This window comes from Pseudoliparis swirei, chromosome 3 (assembly GCF_029220125.1).
Source record: "Pseudoliparis swirei isolate HS2019 ecotype Mariana Trench chromosome 3, NWPU_hadal_v1, whole genome shotgun sequence".
Taxonomy (NCBI): Eukaryota; Metazoa; Chordata; class Actinopteri; order Perciformes; family Liparidae; genus Pseudoliparis; species Pseudoliparis swirei.
In genome coordinates, this window is record NC_079390.1 from 16,722,811 (window position 1) to 16,738,613 (window position 15,803).

General features: G+C 39.2%; 2 protein-coding genes across 2 annotated transcripts; both read right to left on the minus strand.

The window, feature by feature from the left end:
- Positions 1 to 7,949: 7,949 nt before the first annotated feature.
- Positions 7,950 to 8,684, minus strand: LOC130191719 (trichohyalin-like). The gene has a single exon (XM_056411384.1). The coding sequence runs from the start codon at positions 8,598 to 8,600 to the stop codon at positions 7,950 to 7,952; it is 651 nt and encodes a 216-aa protein (XP_056267359.1). The 5' UTR covers positions 8,601 to 8,684.
- Positions 8,685 to 9,329: 645 nt separating this feature from the next.
- LOC130191721 (trichohyalin-like) lies at positions 9,330 to 13,015 on the minus strand. The gene is given in 3 exon segments (XM_056411386.1): positions 9,330 to 10,250; positions 10,252 to 12,109; positions 12,510 to 13,015. Coding segments are annotated over 3 exon segments (3,285 nt in total).
- Positions 13,016 to 15,803: the final 2,788 nt, after the last annotated feature.

The following is a 15,803-nucleotide window of genomic DNA, read 5'->3' on the forward strand; positions in this document are numbered from 1 at the left end:
TAAAGCAAATCTCAAGGACTGCATTCTTTCATCTACGTAATATTTCAAAAATCAGGCACATCTTGTCTCAAAAGATGCAGAAAATTGGTTCACGCTGCTCGTTTTGAGACTGGATTACTGCAACTCCTTATTAGCAGGCTGCTCTAATAAATCTTTAGGTCTCTCCAGTTGATCCAGAATGCTGCAGCTCGTGTTCTCACTAAAACTAAGAAAAGAGATCACATCACTCCTGCACTAGCTGCTCTGCACTGGCTCCCAGTAAAATCAAGAATCACTTTTAAAATTCTTCTTAACCTACAAAGCCTTGATTGGTGATGCTCCATCATATCTTAAGGAGCTTGTCGTACCATATTGCCCCACTAGAGAGCTACGCTCACTAAATGCGGACTACTTGTAGTTCCTAGAGTCTTAAAAAGTAGAATGGGAGCCAGAGCCTTTAGTTATCAAGCTCCTCTTTATGGAACCAGCTTCCAATTTCAGTCCGGGAGGCAGACACAGTCACCTCGCTTAAGAGTAGACTTAAGACCTTCCTCTTTGACAGTGCTTATAGTTAGGGCTGAATCAGGTTTGCCCTGGTCCAGCCCCTTGATATGCTGCTATAGGCTTATAGCTGCCGGGGACGTTTAGGATGCACTGAGTACCTATCTCCTCTTTTTCTCTCCTTAAGGATGAATTTTCATCTCTCAATCACACGTTACTAACTCTGCTTTCTCCCGGAAGTCCTTTGACTTTACGTCTCATGGGGTCATCGGTCCCTATGAGACGGCATAGATCCTATCTGCCTGATGGATCGCCTGCGTCGTGGAATTCCTGCTCCTGACTACGCCACTGTCCTGTTGAGACTCGCCCACTCCTCCTCCCACCGCCATCTGCCTGATGGATCGTGGAGGTCTCCATCGTGGAATATGCCTACTATGAACTATTCATACACTCTGTCATATTCATTGAATGTATTTTAACTCTAAATCTGTCCTTCTGTACACATTACATCTATTGCATCTGTCCATCCTAGGAGAGGGATCCTCCTCTGTTGCTCTCCTCCAGGTTTCTTCCCTTTTTTTCCCCCTGAAGGGTTATTTGGGAGTTTTTCCTGGTCCGATGTGAGGTTTTGGGGCAGGGATGTCTATGTGTACAGATTGTAAAGCACTCCGAGACAAATTTGTAATTTGTGAAATTGGGCTATACAAATAAACTGAATTGAATTGAATTAGTTGTTTACTAATTTCTCTACACATATCAAGCATAGATGTAAGCCAGCATTGTTGGCAGTGAAAGCAAATTAATATGTCCACGCAGAATTCAATTCTATTTTTCTCTGACATTTCTTTTTTTGTATTTATCCATTGAAGTTTTTCCCTATTTATCTGTGACTCATGAATCAGGGTGGCAGACACAGTTTAGTAAAATCAAAATGTATATTTTATTTGGATTTACAGTGACTGTATCACCTCAAACTCTGAGATAAGAAGTGTGCCCTTTAAAAGATTGTCCACTGAATTTTTTTTATTTATTTGTTGTCAAAACCTCGGAGCAGCGACTTGCAGACACCTGATCACATGGATTATGTCTATCCTACACACTACACATCATAGTAAAGGTATTGCTAAATATGGGAAACATCTGGACCTTTGCAGGGTATACACATACCTGCAAGGTTGTCATATGTATTCAATTAAACATTGTATCATCTTATCATATCGTATTCTTATATTCAAATATAAATTAGTTCACTTCTCTAAACTTTGTAACAAATGGTGAAAAATAGCATTCAATCTTAAAAAAGGTTTAAGAACACTACTAAATCTTATTTTGCTAACCAACAAATGTTAATGTTTTACATATGCAAATAAACTTAATACAGACACAATATATATTTATCAAGACACACAAGGCATGTTAAACACACATGTCCCACTTCAATCGCAAAAATACCTGGACATTTTGAGTTACCATGTTAGTGCTCATGGTGGATTTAACAAGTGTTGGATTTCTCTTACACATACTATGTAGGAGCTGTTGCTTACTTTTTGTAAAAACAGCATTCAGAGTTGGCCCCTCCTTCCCCCCGGCTCAAACACCCGCAGTTGCCAGAACACAGCCGAGTGTACCACCTGTATCTATTCTTTAGAAATGAGCTTTGCCCACTTGGCGTTTGACCTCGCTCTATTTGCATTCCTGCACATAGTTGTTGCTTCCTCTTGGATGTGTGATTTGGTATGGATACACACTCCAGAAAATTCCCAAGCACAGCAAAATAAGAAGAAAGTAAGGAAATCCAGCCATAGAGCCAAGATCATAAGTGATGATTGAGAGTGATTGCTATTGTAGGAGACAAAACAATGTTTTTATCCTGTGTTTTATCCTGACATCAGGATGATAATTTACATTTGTATCTGTTCATTACCTTCGCATTGAAAATGTGGAAGGTTATGTTTTGATCGCCGTGTATTTATTTATTTATTTATTTATATGCGTGTTATTCGCAAAACTCAAAAAGTATTGAACCGAATCGCATGAAATTTGGTGGGATGATTGGTTATTATCCGGGGACCAGTTGATTAGATTTTGGGATCGATCGGGTCAAAGTTCAAGGTCAAAGGTCATGAACAGGTCAAAATCTTCTTGAATCGCATGAAATTTGGTGGGATGATTGGTTATTATCCGGGGACCATTTGATTAGATTTTGGGATCAATCGGGTCAAAGGTCAAGGTCATGGAAAGGTCAACATCTTTTTTTTTACCATAGCACGATACATTTTTGTCCAATTGGCATGCAACTAATGCCAAAATGTTCATAATTCAATGCCCAATCTTGTGATATGCGAAAGTATGCGCTCTACCGAGTGCCCATTCTAGTTATTGATGTGATACAACTTTCTCCTTTCCTTTCCATTATCCAAACCGCTGTAGTCAATCCAAGCTGACATTGGGCAAAGGCGGGTAACACCCTGGACCAGTCACCAGTCCATCTCAGGGCACATATAGAGACAGACAACCAGTCACACTCACATTCCGAACCCGGGGGCCCTCTTGCTGTCAGGGGACACTATACCACCATGCAACCCTGTGATATACATTTGATTATTTAAAAAAACATGAAATAATGTATTTCAAATGTATGTCAGGAAAATTCCAATTGATCATGACAGTGACCTGTCTTTCATTTGTCTTGGAAGACTGGCTTGCAAGCATGCACAGCAGTGGCAGGAGCATAGATAGCAGTAATGGAGCTGACAAAGAAGTCCACTGGATGTCTCTGGAGCTGCATCACTTTATTCTACCTTCACCTGCTATGTTTTGGCAAAAGCATGTTTTGTTACAGGCACTGTTGCATTCCCTTTGATTATATCGATCTGGATAGTTTGATTAGCGTTGTCACTAGTTGTCAGTGTCCTTGACACTTTTTCTTTGACACAGAGTTTCTCAATCTCACTGAGCACCTGATCCTCACATTTTTGGAGCACGGTATTTTTCAACAAGTGTTGTGCAGCCTCACAGCTTACTCTGGGATGTCATGTCCTTACTCAGTCTTTTTGCAGTTTCTACTCCAATGGTTCCTTTTCATTCTGAGACAATCTTAACAAAGTTACTGATCACCTTTAATCTTTTCTCAAGGTGGTTTCTTAACTCATGACTTATGTGCTTCTTCTGATCAATCTCTTGCCGTTCAATTTTAGTGTCCTTCCAGATCTTTCGCAAACAATCTCTTTTTAAGATTTTCAAGTCTTTAAAATCATCTTGATCTGAAAACGACTCCAACGTTGTTGCAAGTTTGGGTTTCTGTTCATTTTTCGCTTCATTCTCGGTTGCCATCAGTAGACCTTCCCTCTCAGTTTTCAAGTATTTACCTTTTCCTCCAAAATGATGTGTATCTTCCTTTAACTTCCCTGGATGTTCTACCTTTTCAGTCTGGATTGCAACAACAAACCTAAGAACAGCCTTTTCACAGATGAATTCAAGAAGTGTATTCAAATACTGTTTCTCGACATCTTTCTTTTGAAGCCATTCATTTACAATCTCAGTTTGTACTTCCTTGTCAAAATTCACTGTCACCATTTGTTTCTTCTGTTTCTGTATACAGTCAAAATGAAGCATTTCTCCATTATTTTGCCCTGATTTATCCATATTCTTTGTGAAGTCTTCATGTCTCCTTTGATTCAGCTGATTTACTTTTGGTTTTGGATCTCGCATAGAGTGCATTAACCTGGAGAGCAAAGGTTGAAGTTCAGTCCCTTTTCCTTCCATTCTGTCCTTTTCAGTGTCCAACCTGTGTCTGTCCATGTCAATACTACTCTTCATCTGACTCAGTTGTTCTCTCTCTCCACTGATGGTGTTCGTGGCAGCTTCAACCTCTTCTTTCTTGTTATGGAGATCCTTCCTCCAAAGTTCCAGTTCATCTCTTTCAGCCAGGACTCTGTTCTTACTGGTTTCTTGTGCTTGTCTTTTGAACTCCTCTTCCTTCAGTTCTTGCTCTTTTTGTTTGAAGATAATCATGTTTATGTCCTCCTGAAGTTTGTCTCTTTCTGACTTAAGTTGAAGGTTCAAGTCTTTAATGTTTCCTTTCTCTCTGTTTACCTCATCAAGCTGACTGTCTCCTACTTCTTTCTTCTTTTGTAACTCAGCCTTTGTGATTTCCAATTTGAAGCTTTCCCCTTTCATATCTTGTATCACTTGTTCCAATATGTCTCTTTGTTTCAGGATGTCAGACCTCATCAGCTCCAAGTCCAGTTTCTCTGTATTCATCATCTCACTCTCTCTATCCAGATCATCTCTGTCTTGCTTCAGTTCTGTCTTCAGTTTTTTAACATGTTGTTTGTCCAAATCAAACTTCTGCTTCCATTGGTTTTCCATGTCTTCTCTCTGGATGTCCATGTCTGATAGTATACTTATCAGACGTTCCTTTTCTCTCGTTATCAGCTCAGTGTAACAAGCCATGTTTTCTCTCTGTGTATATTGAGCTGCAAGCTTTTCTTCCAATACAGAGTACAGCGTTACAACATCTTCATTGTTTTGTTGTAATCTTTCCATCTTCTTCTTCATGTCTTCACCCATCCTTTTACTCAGTTCTTGAAGTTTTTCTCTCAGAGTTTCAATTGATTTAATTTCATTCACGAGTTGATCTTCTCTCATTTTCAGTTCAGACCTTATTTCTTCCATTCTGTCCTTTTCAGTGTCCAACCTGTGTCTGTCCATGTCAATACTACTCTTCATCTGACTCAGTTGTTCTCTCTCTCCACTGATGGTGTTCGTGGCAGCTTCAACCTCTTCTTTCTTGTTATGGAGATCCTTCCTCCAAAGTTCCAGTTCATCTCTTTCAGCCAGGACTCTGTTCTTACTGGTTTCCAGCTCTTGTGCTTGTCTTTTGAACTCCTCTTCCTTCAGTTCTTGCTCTTTTTGTTTGAAGATAATCATGTTTATGTCGTCCTGAAGTTTGTCTCTTTCTGACTGAAGTTGAAGGTTCATGTCTTTAATGTTTCCTTTCTCTCTGTTTACCTCATCAAGCTGACTGTCTCCTACTTCTTTCTTCTTTTGTAACTCAGCCTTTGTGATTTCCAATTTGAAGCTTTCCCCTTTCATATCTTGTATCACTTGTTCCAATATGTCTCTTTGTTTCAGGATGTCAGACCTCATCAGCTCCAAGTCCAGTTTCTCTGTATTCATCATCTCACTCTCTCTATCCAGATCATCTCTGTCTTGCTTCAGTTCTGTCTTCAGTTTTTTAACATGTTGTTTGTCCAAATCAAACTTCTGCTTCCATTGGTTTTCCATGTCTTCTCTCTGGATGTCCATGTCTGATAGTATACTTATCAGACGTTCCTTTTCTCTCGTTATCAGCTCAGTGTAACAAGCCATGTTTTCTCTCTGTGTATATTGAGCTGCAAGCTTTTCTTCCAATACAGAGTACAGCAATACCACATCTTCATTGTTTTGTTGTAATCTTTCCATCTTCTTCATGTCTTCACCCATCCTTTTACTCAGTTCTTGAAGTTTTTCTCTCAGAGTTTCAATTGATTTAATTTCATTCACGAGTTGATCTTCTCTCATTTTCAGTTCAGACCTTATTTCTTCCATTCTGTCCTTTTCAGTGTCCAACCTGTGTCTGTCCATGTCAATACTACTCTTCATCTGACTCAGTTGTTCTCTCTCTCCACTGATGGTGTTCGTGGCAGCTTCAACCTCTTCTTTCTTGTTATGGAGATCCTTCCTCCAAAGTTTCAGTTCATCTCTTTCAGCCAGGACTCTGTTCTTACTGGTTTCCAGCTCTTGTGCTTGTCTTTTGAACTCCTCTTCCTTCAGTTCTTGCTCTTTTTGTTTGAAGATAATCATGTTTATGTCCTCCTGAAGTTTGTCTCTTTCTGACTTAAGTTGAAGGTTCAAGTCTTTAATGTTTCCTTTCTCTCTGTTTACCTCATCAAGCTGACTGTCTCCTACTTCTTTCTTCTTTTGTAACTCAGCCTTTGTGATTTCCAATTTGAAGCTTTCCCCTTTCATATCTTGTATCACTTGTTCCAATATGTCTCTTTGTTTCAGGATGTCAGACCTCATCAGCTCCAAGTCCAGTTTCTCTGTATTCATCATCTCACTCTCTCTATCCAGATCATCTCTGTCTTGCTTCAGTTCTGTCTTCAGTTTTTTAACATGTTGTTTGTCCAAATCAAACTTCTGCTTCCATTGGTTTTCCATGTCTTCTCTCTGGATGTCCATGTCTGATAGTATACTTATCAGACGTTCCTTTTCTCTCGTTATCAGCTCAGTGTAACAAGCCATGTTTTCTCTCTGTGTATATTGAGCTGCAAGCTTTTCTTCCAATACAGAGTACAGCGTTACCACATCTTCATTGTTTTGTTGTAATCTTTCCATCTTCTTCTTCATGTCTTCACCCATCCTTTTACTCAGTTCTTGAAGTTTTTCTCTCAGAGTTTCAATTGATTTAATTTCATTCACGAGTTGATCTTCTCTCATTTTCAGTTCAGACCTTATTTCTTCCATTCTGTCCTTTTCAGTGTCCAACCTGTGTCTGTCCATGTCAATACTACTCTTCATCTGACTCAGTTGTTCTCTCTCTCCACTGATGGTGTTCGTGGCAGCTTCAACCTCTTCTTTCTTGTTATGGAGATCCTTCCTCCAAAGTTCCAGTTCATCTCTTTCAGCCAGGACTCTGTTCTTACTGGTTTCCAGCTCTTGTGCTTGTCTTTTGAACTCCTCTTCCTTCAGTTCTTGCTCTTTTTGTTTGAAGATAATCATGTTTATGTCGTCCTGAAGTTTGTCTCTTTCTGACTGAAGTTGAAGATTCAAGTCTTTAATGTTTCCTTTCTCTCTGTTTACCTCATCAAGCTGACTGTCTCCTACTTCTTTCTTCTTTTGTAACTCAGCCTTTGTGATTTCCAATTTGAAGCTTTCCCCTTTCATATCTTGTATCACTTGTTCCAATATGTCTCTTTGTTTCAGGATGTCAGACCTCATCAGCTCCAAGTCCAGTTTCTCTGTATTCATCATCTCACTCTCTATCCAGATCATCTCTGTCTTGCTTCAGTTCTGTCTTCAGTTTTTTAACATGTTGTTTGTCCAAATCAAACTTCTGCTTCCATTGGTTTTCCATGTCTTCTCTCTGGATGTCCATGTCTGATAGTATACTTATCAGACGTTCCTTTTCTCTCGTTATCAGCTCAGTGTAACAAGCCATGTTTTCTCTCTGTGTATATTGAACTGCAAGCTTTTCTTCCAATACAGAGTACAGCATTACCACATCTTCATTGTTTTGTTGTAATCTTTCCATCTTCTTCTTCATGTCTTCACCCATCCTTTTACTCAGTTCTTGAAGTTTTTCTCTCAGAGTTTCAATTGATTTAATTTCATTCACGAGTTGATCTTCTCTCATTTTCAGTTCAGACCTTATTTCTTCCATTCTGTCCTTTTCAGTGTCCAACCTGTGTCTGTCCATGTCAATACTACTCTTCATCTGACTCAGCTGTTCTCTCTCCACTGATGGTGTTCGTGGCAGCTTCAACCTCTTCTTTCTTGTTATGGAGATCCTTCCTCCAAAGTTCCAGTTCATCTCTTTCAGCCAGGACTCTGTTCTTACTGGTTTCCAGCTCTTGTGCTTGTCTTTTGAACTCCTCTTCCTTCAGTTCTTGCTCTTTTTGTTTGAAGATAATCATGTTTATGTCGTCCTGAAGTTTGTCTCTTTCTGACTGAAGTTGAAGATTCAAGTCTTTAATGTTTCCTTTCTCTCTGTTTACCTCATCAAGCTGACTGTCTCCTACTTCTTTCTTCTTTTGTAACTCAGCCTTTGTGATTTCCAATTTGAAGCTTTCCCCTTTCATATCTTGTATCACTTGTTCCAATATGTCTCTTTGTTTCAGGATGTCAGACCTCATCAGCTCCAAGTCCAGTTTCTCTGTATTCATCATCTCACTCTCTCTATCCAGATCATCTCTGTCTTGCTTCAGTTCTGTCTTCAGTTTTTTAACATGTTGTTTGTCCAAATCAAACTTCTGCTTCCATTGGTTTTCCATGTCTTCTCTCTGGATGTCCATGTCTGATAGTATACTTATCAGACGTTCCTTTTCTCTCGTTATCAGCTCAGTGTAACAAGCCATGTTTTCTCTCTGTGTATATTGAGCTGCAAGCTTTTCTTCCAATACAGAGTACAGCAATACCACATCTTCATTGTTTTGTTGTAATCTTTCCATCTTCTTCTTCATGTCTTCACCCATCCTTTTACTCAGTTCTTGAAGTTTTCTCTCAGAGTTTCAATTGATTTAATTTCATTCACGAGTTGATCTTCTCTCATTTTCAGTTCAGACCTTATTTCTTCCATTCTGTCCTTTTCAGTGTCCAACCTGTGTCTGTCCATGTCAATACTACTCTTCATCTGACTCAGTTGTTCTCTCTCTCCACTGATGGTGTTCGTGGCAGCTTCAACCTCTTCTTTCTTGTTATGGAGATCCTTCCTCCAAAGTTCCAGTTCATCTCTTTCAGCCAGGACTCTGTTCTTACTGGTTTCCAGCTCTTGTGCTTGTCTTTTGAACTCCTCTTCCTTCAGTTCTTGCTCTTTTTGTTTGAAGATAATCATGTTTATGTCCTCCTGAAGTTTGTCTCTTTCTGACTTAAGTTGAAGGTTCAAGTCTTTAATGTTTCCTTTCTCTCTGTTTACCTCATCAAGCTGACTGTCTCCTACTTCTTTCTTCTTTTGTAACTCAGCCTTTGTGATTTCCAATTTGAAGCTTTCCCCTTTCATATCTTGTATCACTTGTTCCAATATGTCTCTTTGTTTCAGGATGTCAGACCTCATCAGCTCCAAGTCCAGTTTCTCTGTATTCATCATCTCACTCTCTATCCAGATCATCTCTGTCTTGCTTCAGTTCTGTCTTCAGTTTTTTAACATGTTGTTTGTCCAAATCAAACTTCTGCTTCCATTGGTTTTCCATGTCTTCTCTCTGGATGTCCATGTCTGATAGTATACTTATCAGACGTTCCTTTTCTCTCATTATCAGCTCAGTGTAACAAGCCATGTTTTCTCTCTGTGTATATTGAGCTGCAAGCTTTTCTTCCAATACAGAGTACAGCGTTACAACATCTTCATTGTTTTGTTGTAATCTTTCCATCTTCTTCTTCATGTCTTCACCCATCCTTTTACTCAGTTCTTGAAGTTTTTCTCTCAGAGTTTCAATTGATTTAATTTCATTCACGAGTTGATCTTCTCTCATTTTCAGTTCAGACCTTATTTCTTCCATTCTGTCCTTTTCAGTGTCCAACCTGTGTCTGTCCATGTCAATACTACTCTTCATCTGACTCAGCTGTTCTCTCTCTCCACTGATGGTGTTCGTGGCAGCTTCAACCTCTTCTTTCTTGTTTTGGAGATCCTTCCTCCAAAGTTCCAGTTCATCTCTTTCAGCCAGGACTCTGTTCTTACTGGTTTCCAGCTCTTGTGCTTGTCTTTTGAACTCCTCTTCCTTCAGTTCTTGCTCTTTTTGTTTGAAGATAATCATGTTTATGTCGTCCTGAAGTTTGTCTCTTTCTGACTGAAGTTGAAGATTCAAGTCTTTAATGTTTCCTTTCTCTCTGTTTACCTCATCAAGCTGACTGTCTCCTACTTCTTTCTTCTTTTGTAACTCAGCCTTTGTGATTTCCAATTTGAAGCTTTCCCCTTTCATATCTTGTATCACTTGTTCCAATATGTCTCTTTGTTTCAGGATGTCAGACCTCATCAGCTCCAAGTCCAGTTTCTCTGTATTCATCATCTCACTCTCTATCCAGATCATCTCTGTCTTGCTTCAGTTCTGTCTTCAGTTTTTTAACATGTTGTTTGTCCAAATCAAACTTCTGCTTCCATTGGTTTTCCATGTCTTCTCTCTGGATGTCCATGTCTGATAGTATACTTATCAGACGTTCCTTTTCTCTCGTTATCAGCTCAGTGTAACAAGCCATGTTTTCTCTCTGTGTATATTGAGCTGCAAGCTTTTCTTCCAATACAGAGTACAGCAATACCACATCTTCATTGTTTTGTTGTAATCTTTCCATCTTCTTCTTCATGTCTTCACCCATCCTTTTACTCAGTTCTTGAAGTTTTTCTCTCAGAGTTTCAATTGATTTAATTTCATTCACGAGTTGATCTTCTCTCATTTTCAGTTCAGACCTTATTTCTTCCATTCTGTCCTTTTCAGTGTCCAACCTGTGTCTGTCCATGTCAATACTACTCTTCATCTGACTCAGCTGTTCTCTCTCTCCACTGATGGTGTTCGTGGCAGCTTCAACCTCTTCTTTCTTGTTATGGAGATCCTTCCTCCAAAGTTCCAGTTCATCTCTTTCAGCCAGGACTCTGTTCTTACTGGTTTCCAGCTCTTGTGCTTGTCTTTTGAACTCCTCTTCCTTCAGTTCTTGCTCTTTTTGTTTGAAGATAATCATGTTTATGTCCTCCTGAAGTTTGTCTCTTTCTGACTGAAGTTGAAGATTCAAGTCTTTAATGTTTCCTTTCTCTCTGTTTACCTCATCAAGCTGACTGTCTCCTACTTCTTTCTTCTTTTGTAACTCAGCCTTTGTGATTTCCAATTTGAAGCTTTCCCCTTTCATATCTTGTATCACTTGTTCCAATATGTCTCTTTGTTTCAGGATGTCAGATCTCATCAGCTCCAAGTCCAGTTTCTCTGTATTCATCATCTCACTCTCTCTATCCAGATCATCTCTGTCTTGCTTCAGTTCTGTCTTCAGTTTTTTAACATGTTGTTTGTCCAAATCAAACTTCTGCTTCCATTGGTTTTCCATGTCTTCTCTCTGGATGTCCATGTCTGATAGTATACTTATCAGACGTTCCTTTTCTCTCGTTATCAGCTCAGTGTAACAAGCCATGTTTTCTCTCTGTGTATATTGAGCTGCAAGCTTTTCTTCCAATAAAGAGTACAGCATTACCACATCTTCATTGTTTTGTTGTAATCTTTCCATCTTCTTCTTCATGTCTTCACCCATCCTTTTACTCAGTTCTTGAAGTTTTTCTCTCAGAGTTTCAATTGATTTAATTTCATTCACGAGTTGATCTTCTCTGATTTTCAGTTCAGACCTTATTTCTTCCATTCTGTCCTTTTCAGTGTCCAACCTGTGTCTGTCCATGTCAATACTACTCTTCATCTGACTCAGTTGTTCTCTCTCTCCACTGATGGTGTTCGTGGCAGCTTCAACCTCTTCTTTCTTGTTATGGAGATCCTTCCTCCAAAGTTCCAGTTCATCTCTTTCAGCCAGGACTCTGTTCTTACTGGTTTCCAGCTCTTGTGCTTGTCTTTTGAACTCCTCTTCCTTCAGTTCTTGCTCTTTTTGTTTGAAGATAATCATGTTTATGTCCTCCTGAAGTTTGTCTCTTTCTGACTTAAGTTGAAGGTTCAAGTCTTTAATGTTTCCTTTCTCTCTGTTTACCTCATCAAGCTGACTGTCTCCTACTTCTTTCTTCTTTTGTAACTCAGCCTTTGTGATTTCCAATTTGAAGCTTTCCCCTTTCATATCTTGTATCACTTGTTCCAATATGTCTCTTTGTTTCAGGATGTCAGACCTCATCAGCTCCAAGTCCAGTTTCTCTGTATTCATCATCTCACTCTCTATCCAGATCATCTCTGTCTTGCTTCAGTTCTGTCTTCAGTTTTTTAACATGTTGTTTGTCCAAATCAAACTTCTGCTTCCATTGGTTTTCCATGTCTTCTCTCTGGATGTCCATGTCTGATAGTATACTTATCAGACGTTCCTTTTCTCTCGTTATCAGCTCAGTGTAACAAGCCATGTTTTCTCTCTGTGTATATTGAGCTGCAAGCTTTTCTTCCAATACAGAGTACAGCGTTACAACATCTTCATTGTTTTGTTGTAATCTTTCCATCTTCTTCTTCATGTCTTCACCCATCCTTTTACTCAGTTCTTGAAGTTTTTCTCTCAGAGTTTCAATTGATTTAATTTCATTCACGAGTTGATCTTCTCTCATTTTCAGTTCAGACCTTATTTCTTCCATTCTGTCCTTTTCAGTGTCCAACCTGTGTCTGTCCATGTCAATACTACTCTTCATCTGACTCAGCTGTTCTCTCTCTCCACTGATGGTGTTCGTGGCAGCTTCAACCTCTTCTTTCTTGTTATGGAGATCCTTCCTCCAAAGTTCCAGTTCATCTCTTTCAGCCAGGACTCTGTTCTTACTGGTTTCCAGCTCTTGTGCTTGTCTTTTGAACTCCTCTTCCTTCAGTTCTTGCTCTTTTTGTTTGAAGATAATCATGTTTATGTCCTCCTGAAGTTTGTCTCTTTCTGACTTAAGTTGAAGGTTCAAGTCTTTAATGTTTCCTTTCTCTCTGTTTACCTCATCAAGCTGACTGTCTCCTACTTCTTTCTTCTTTTGTAACTCAGCCTTTGTGATTTCCAATTTGAAGCTTTCCCCTTTCATATCTTGTATCACTTGTTCCAATATGTCTCTTTGTTTCAGGATGTCAGACCTCATCAGCTCCAAGTCCAGTTTCTCTGTATTCATCATCTCACTCTCTATCCAGATCATCTCTGTCTTGCTTCAGTTCTGTCTTCAGTTTTTTAACATGTTGTTTGTCCAAATCAAACTTCTGCTTCCATTGGTTTTCCATGTCTTCTCTCTGGATGTCCATGTCTGATAGTATACTTATCAGACGTTCCTTTTCTCTCGTTATCAGCTCAGTGTAACAAGCCATGTTTTCTCTCTGTGTATATTGAGCTGCAAGCTTTTCTTCCAATACAGAGTACAGCGTTACAACATCTTCATTGTTTTGTTGTAATCTTTCCATCTTCTTCTTCATGTCTTCACCCATCCTTTTACTCAGTTCTTGAAGTTTTCTCTCAGAGTTTCAATTGATTTAATTTCATTCACGAGTTGATCTTCTCTCATTTTCAGTTCAGACCTTATTTCTTCCATTCTGTCCTTTTCAGTGTCCAACCTGTGTCTGTCCATGTCAATACTACTCTTCATCTGACTCAGTTGTTCTCTCTCTCCACTGATGGTGTTCGTGGCAGCTTCAACCTCTTCTTTCTTGTTATGGAGATCCTTCCTCCAAAGTTCCAGTTCATCTCTTTCAGCCAGGACTCTGTTCTTACTGGTTTCCAGCTCTTGTGCTTGTCTTTTGAACTCCTCTTCCTTCAGTTCTTGCTCTTTTTGTTTGAAGATAATCATGTTTATGTCGTCCTGAAGTTTGTCTCTTTCTGACTGAAGTTGAAGGTTCAAGTCTTTAATGTTTCCTTTCTCTCTGTTTACCTCATCAAGCTGACTGTCTCCTACTTCTTTCTTCTTTTGTAACTCAGCCTTTGTGATTTCCAATTTGAAGCTTTCCCCTTTCATATCTTGTATCACTTGTTCCAATATGTCTCTTTGTTTCAGGATGTCAGACCTCATCAGCTCCAAGTCCAGTTTCTCTGTATTCATCATCTCACTCTCTCTATCCAGATCATCTCTGTCTTGCTTCAGTTCTGTCTTCAGTTTTTTAACATGTTGTTTGTCCAAATCAAACTTCTGCTTCCATTGGTTTTCCATGTCTTCTCTCTGGATGTCCATGTCTGATAGTATACTTATCAGACGTTCCTTTTCTCTCGTTATCAGCTCAGTGTAACAAGCCATGTTTTCTCTCTGTGTATATTGAGCTGCAAGCTTTTCTTCCAATACAGAGTACAGCATTACCACATCTTCATTGTTTTGTTGTAATCTTTCCATCTTCTTCTTCATGTCTTCACCCATCCTTTTACTCAGTTCTTGAAGTTTTCTCTCAGAGTTTCAATTGATTTAATTTCATTCACGAGTTGATCTTCTCTCATTTTCAGTTCAGACCTTATTTCTTCCATTCTGTCCTTTTCAGTGTCCAACCTGTGTCTGTCCATGTCAATACTACTCTTCATCTGACTCAGTTGTTCTCTCTCCACTGATGGTGTTCGTGGCAGCTTCAACCTCTTCTTTCTTGTTATGGAGATCCTTCCTCCAAAGTTCCAGTTCATCTCTTTCAGCCAGGACTCTGTTCTTACTGGTTTCCAGCTCTTGTGCTTGTCTTTTGAACTCCTCTTCCTTCAGTTCTTGCTCTTTTTGTTTGAAGATAATCATGTTTATGTCCTCCTGAAGTTTGTCTCTTTCTGACTTAAGTTGAAGGTTCAAGTCTTTAATGTTTCCTTTCTCTCTGTTTACCTCATCAAGCTGACTGTCTCCTACTTCTTTCTTCTTTTGTAACTCAGCCTTTGTGATTTCCAATTTGAAGCTTTCCCCTTTCATATCTTGTATCACTTGTTCCAATATGTCTCTTTGTTTCAGGATGTCAGACCTCATCAGCTCCAAGTCCAGTTTCTCTGTATTCATCATCTCACTCTCTCTATCCAGATCATCTCTGTCTTGCTTCAGTTCTGTCTTCAGTTTTTTAACATGTTGTTTGTCCAAATCAAACTTCTGCTTCCATTGGTTTTCCATGTCTTCTCTCTGGATGTCCATGTCTGATAGTATACTTATCAGACGTTCCTTTTCTCTCGTTATCAGCTCAGTGTAACAAGCCATGTTTTCTCTCTGTGTATATTGAGCTGCAAGCTTTTCTTCCAATACAGAGTACAGCATTACCACATCTTCATTGTTTTGTTGTAATCTTTCCATCTTCTTCTTCATGTCTTCACCCATCCTTTTACTCAGTTCTTGAAGTTTTTCTCTCAGAGTTTCAATTGATTTAATTTCATTCACGAGTTGATCTTCTCTCATTTTCAGTTCAGACCTTATTTCTTCCATTCTGTCCTTTTCAGTGTCCAACCTGTGTCTGTCCATGTCAATACTACTCTTCATCTGACTCAGTTGTTCTCTCTCTCCACTGATGGTGTTCGTGGCAGCTTCAACCTCTTCTTTCTTGTTATGGAGATCCTTCCTCCAAAGTTCCAGTTCATCTCTTTCAGCCAGGACTCTGTTCTTACTGGTTTCCAGCTCTTGTGCTTGTCTTTTGAACTCCTCTTCCTTCAGTTCTTGCTCTTTTTGTTTGAAGATAATCATGTTTATGTCGTCCTGAAGTTTGTCTCTTTCTGACTGAAGTTGAAGATTCAAGTCTTTAATGTTTCCTTTCTCTCTGTTTACCTCATCAAGCTGACTGTCTCCTACTTCTTTCTTCTTTTGTAACTCAGCCTTTGTGATTTCCAATTTGAAGCTTTCCCCTTTCATATCTTGTATCACTTGTTCCAATATGTCTCTTTGTTTCAGGATGTCAGACCTCATCAGCTCCAAGTCCAGTTTCTCTGTATTCATCATCTCACTCTCTCTATCCAGATCATCTCTGTCTTGCTTCAGTTCTGTCTTCAGTTTTTTAACA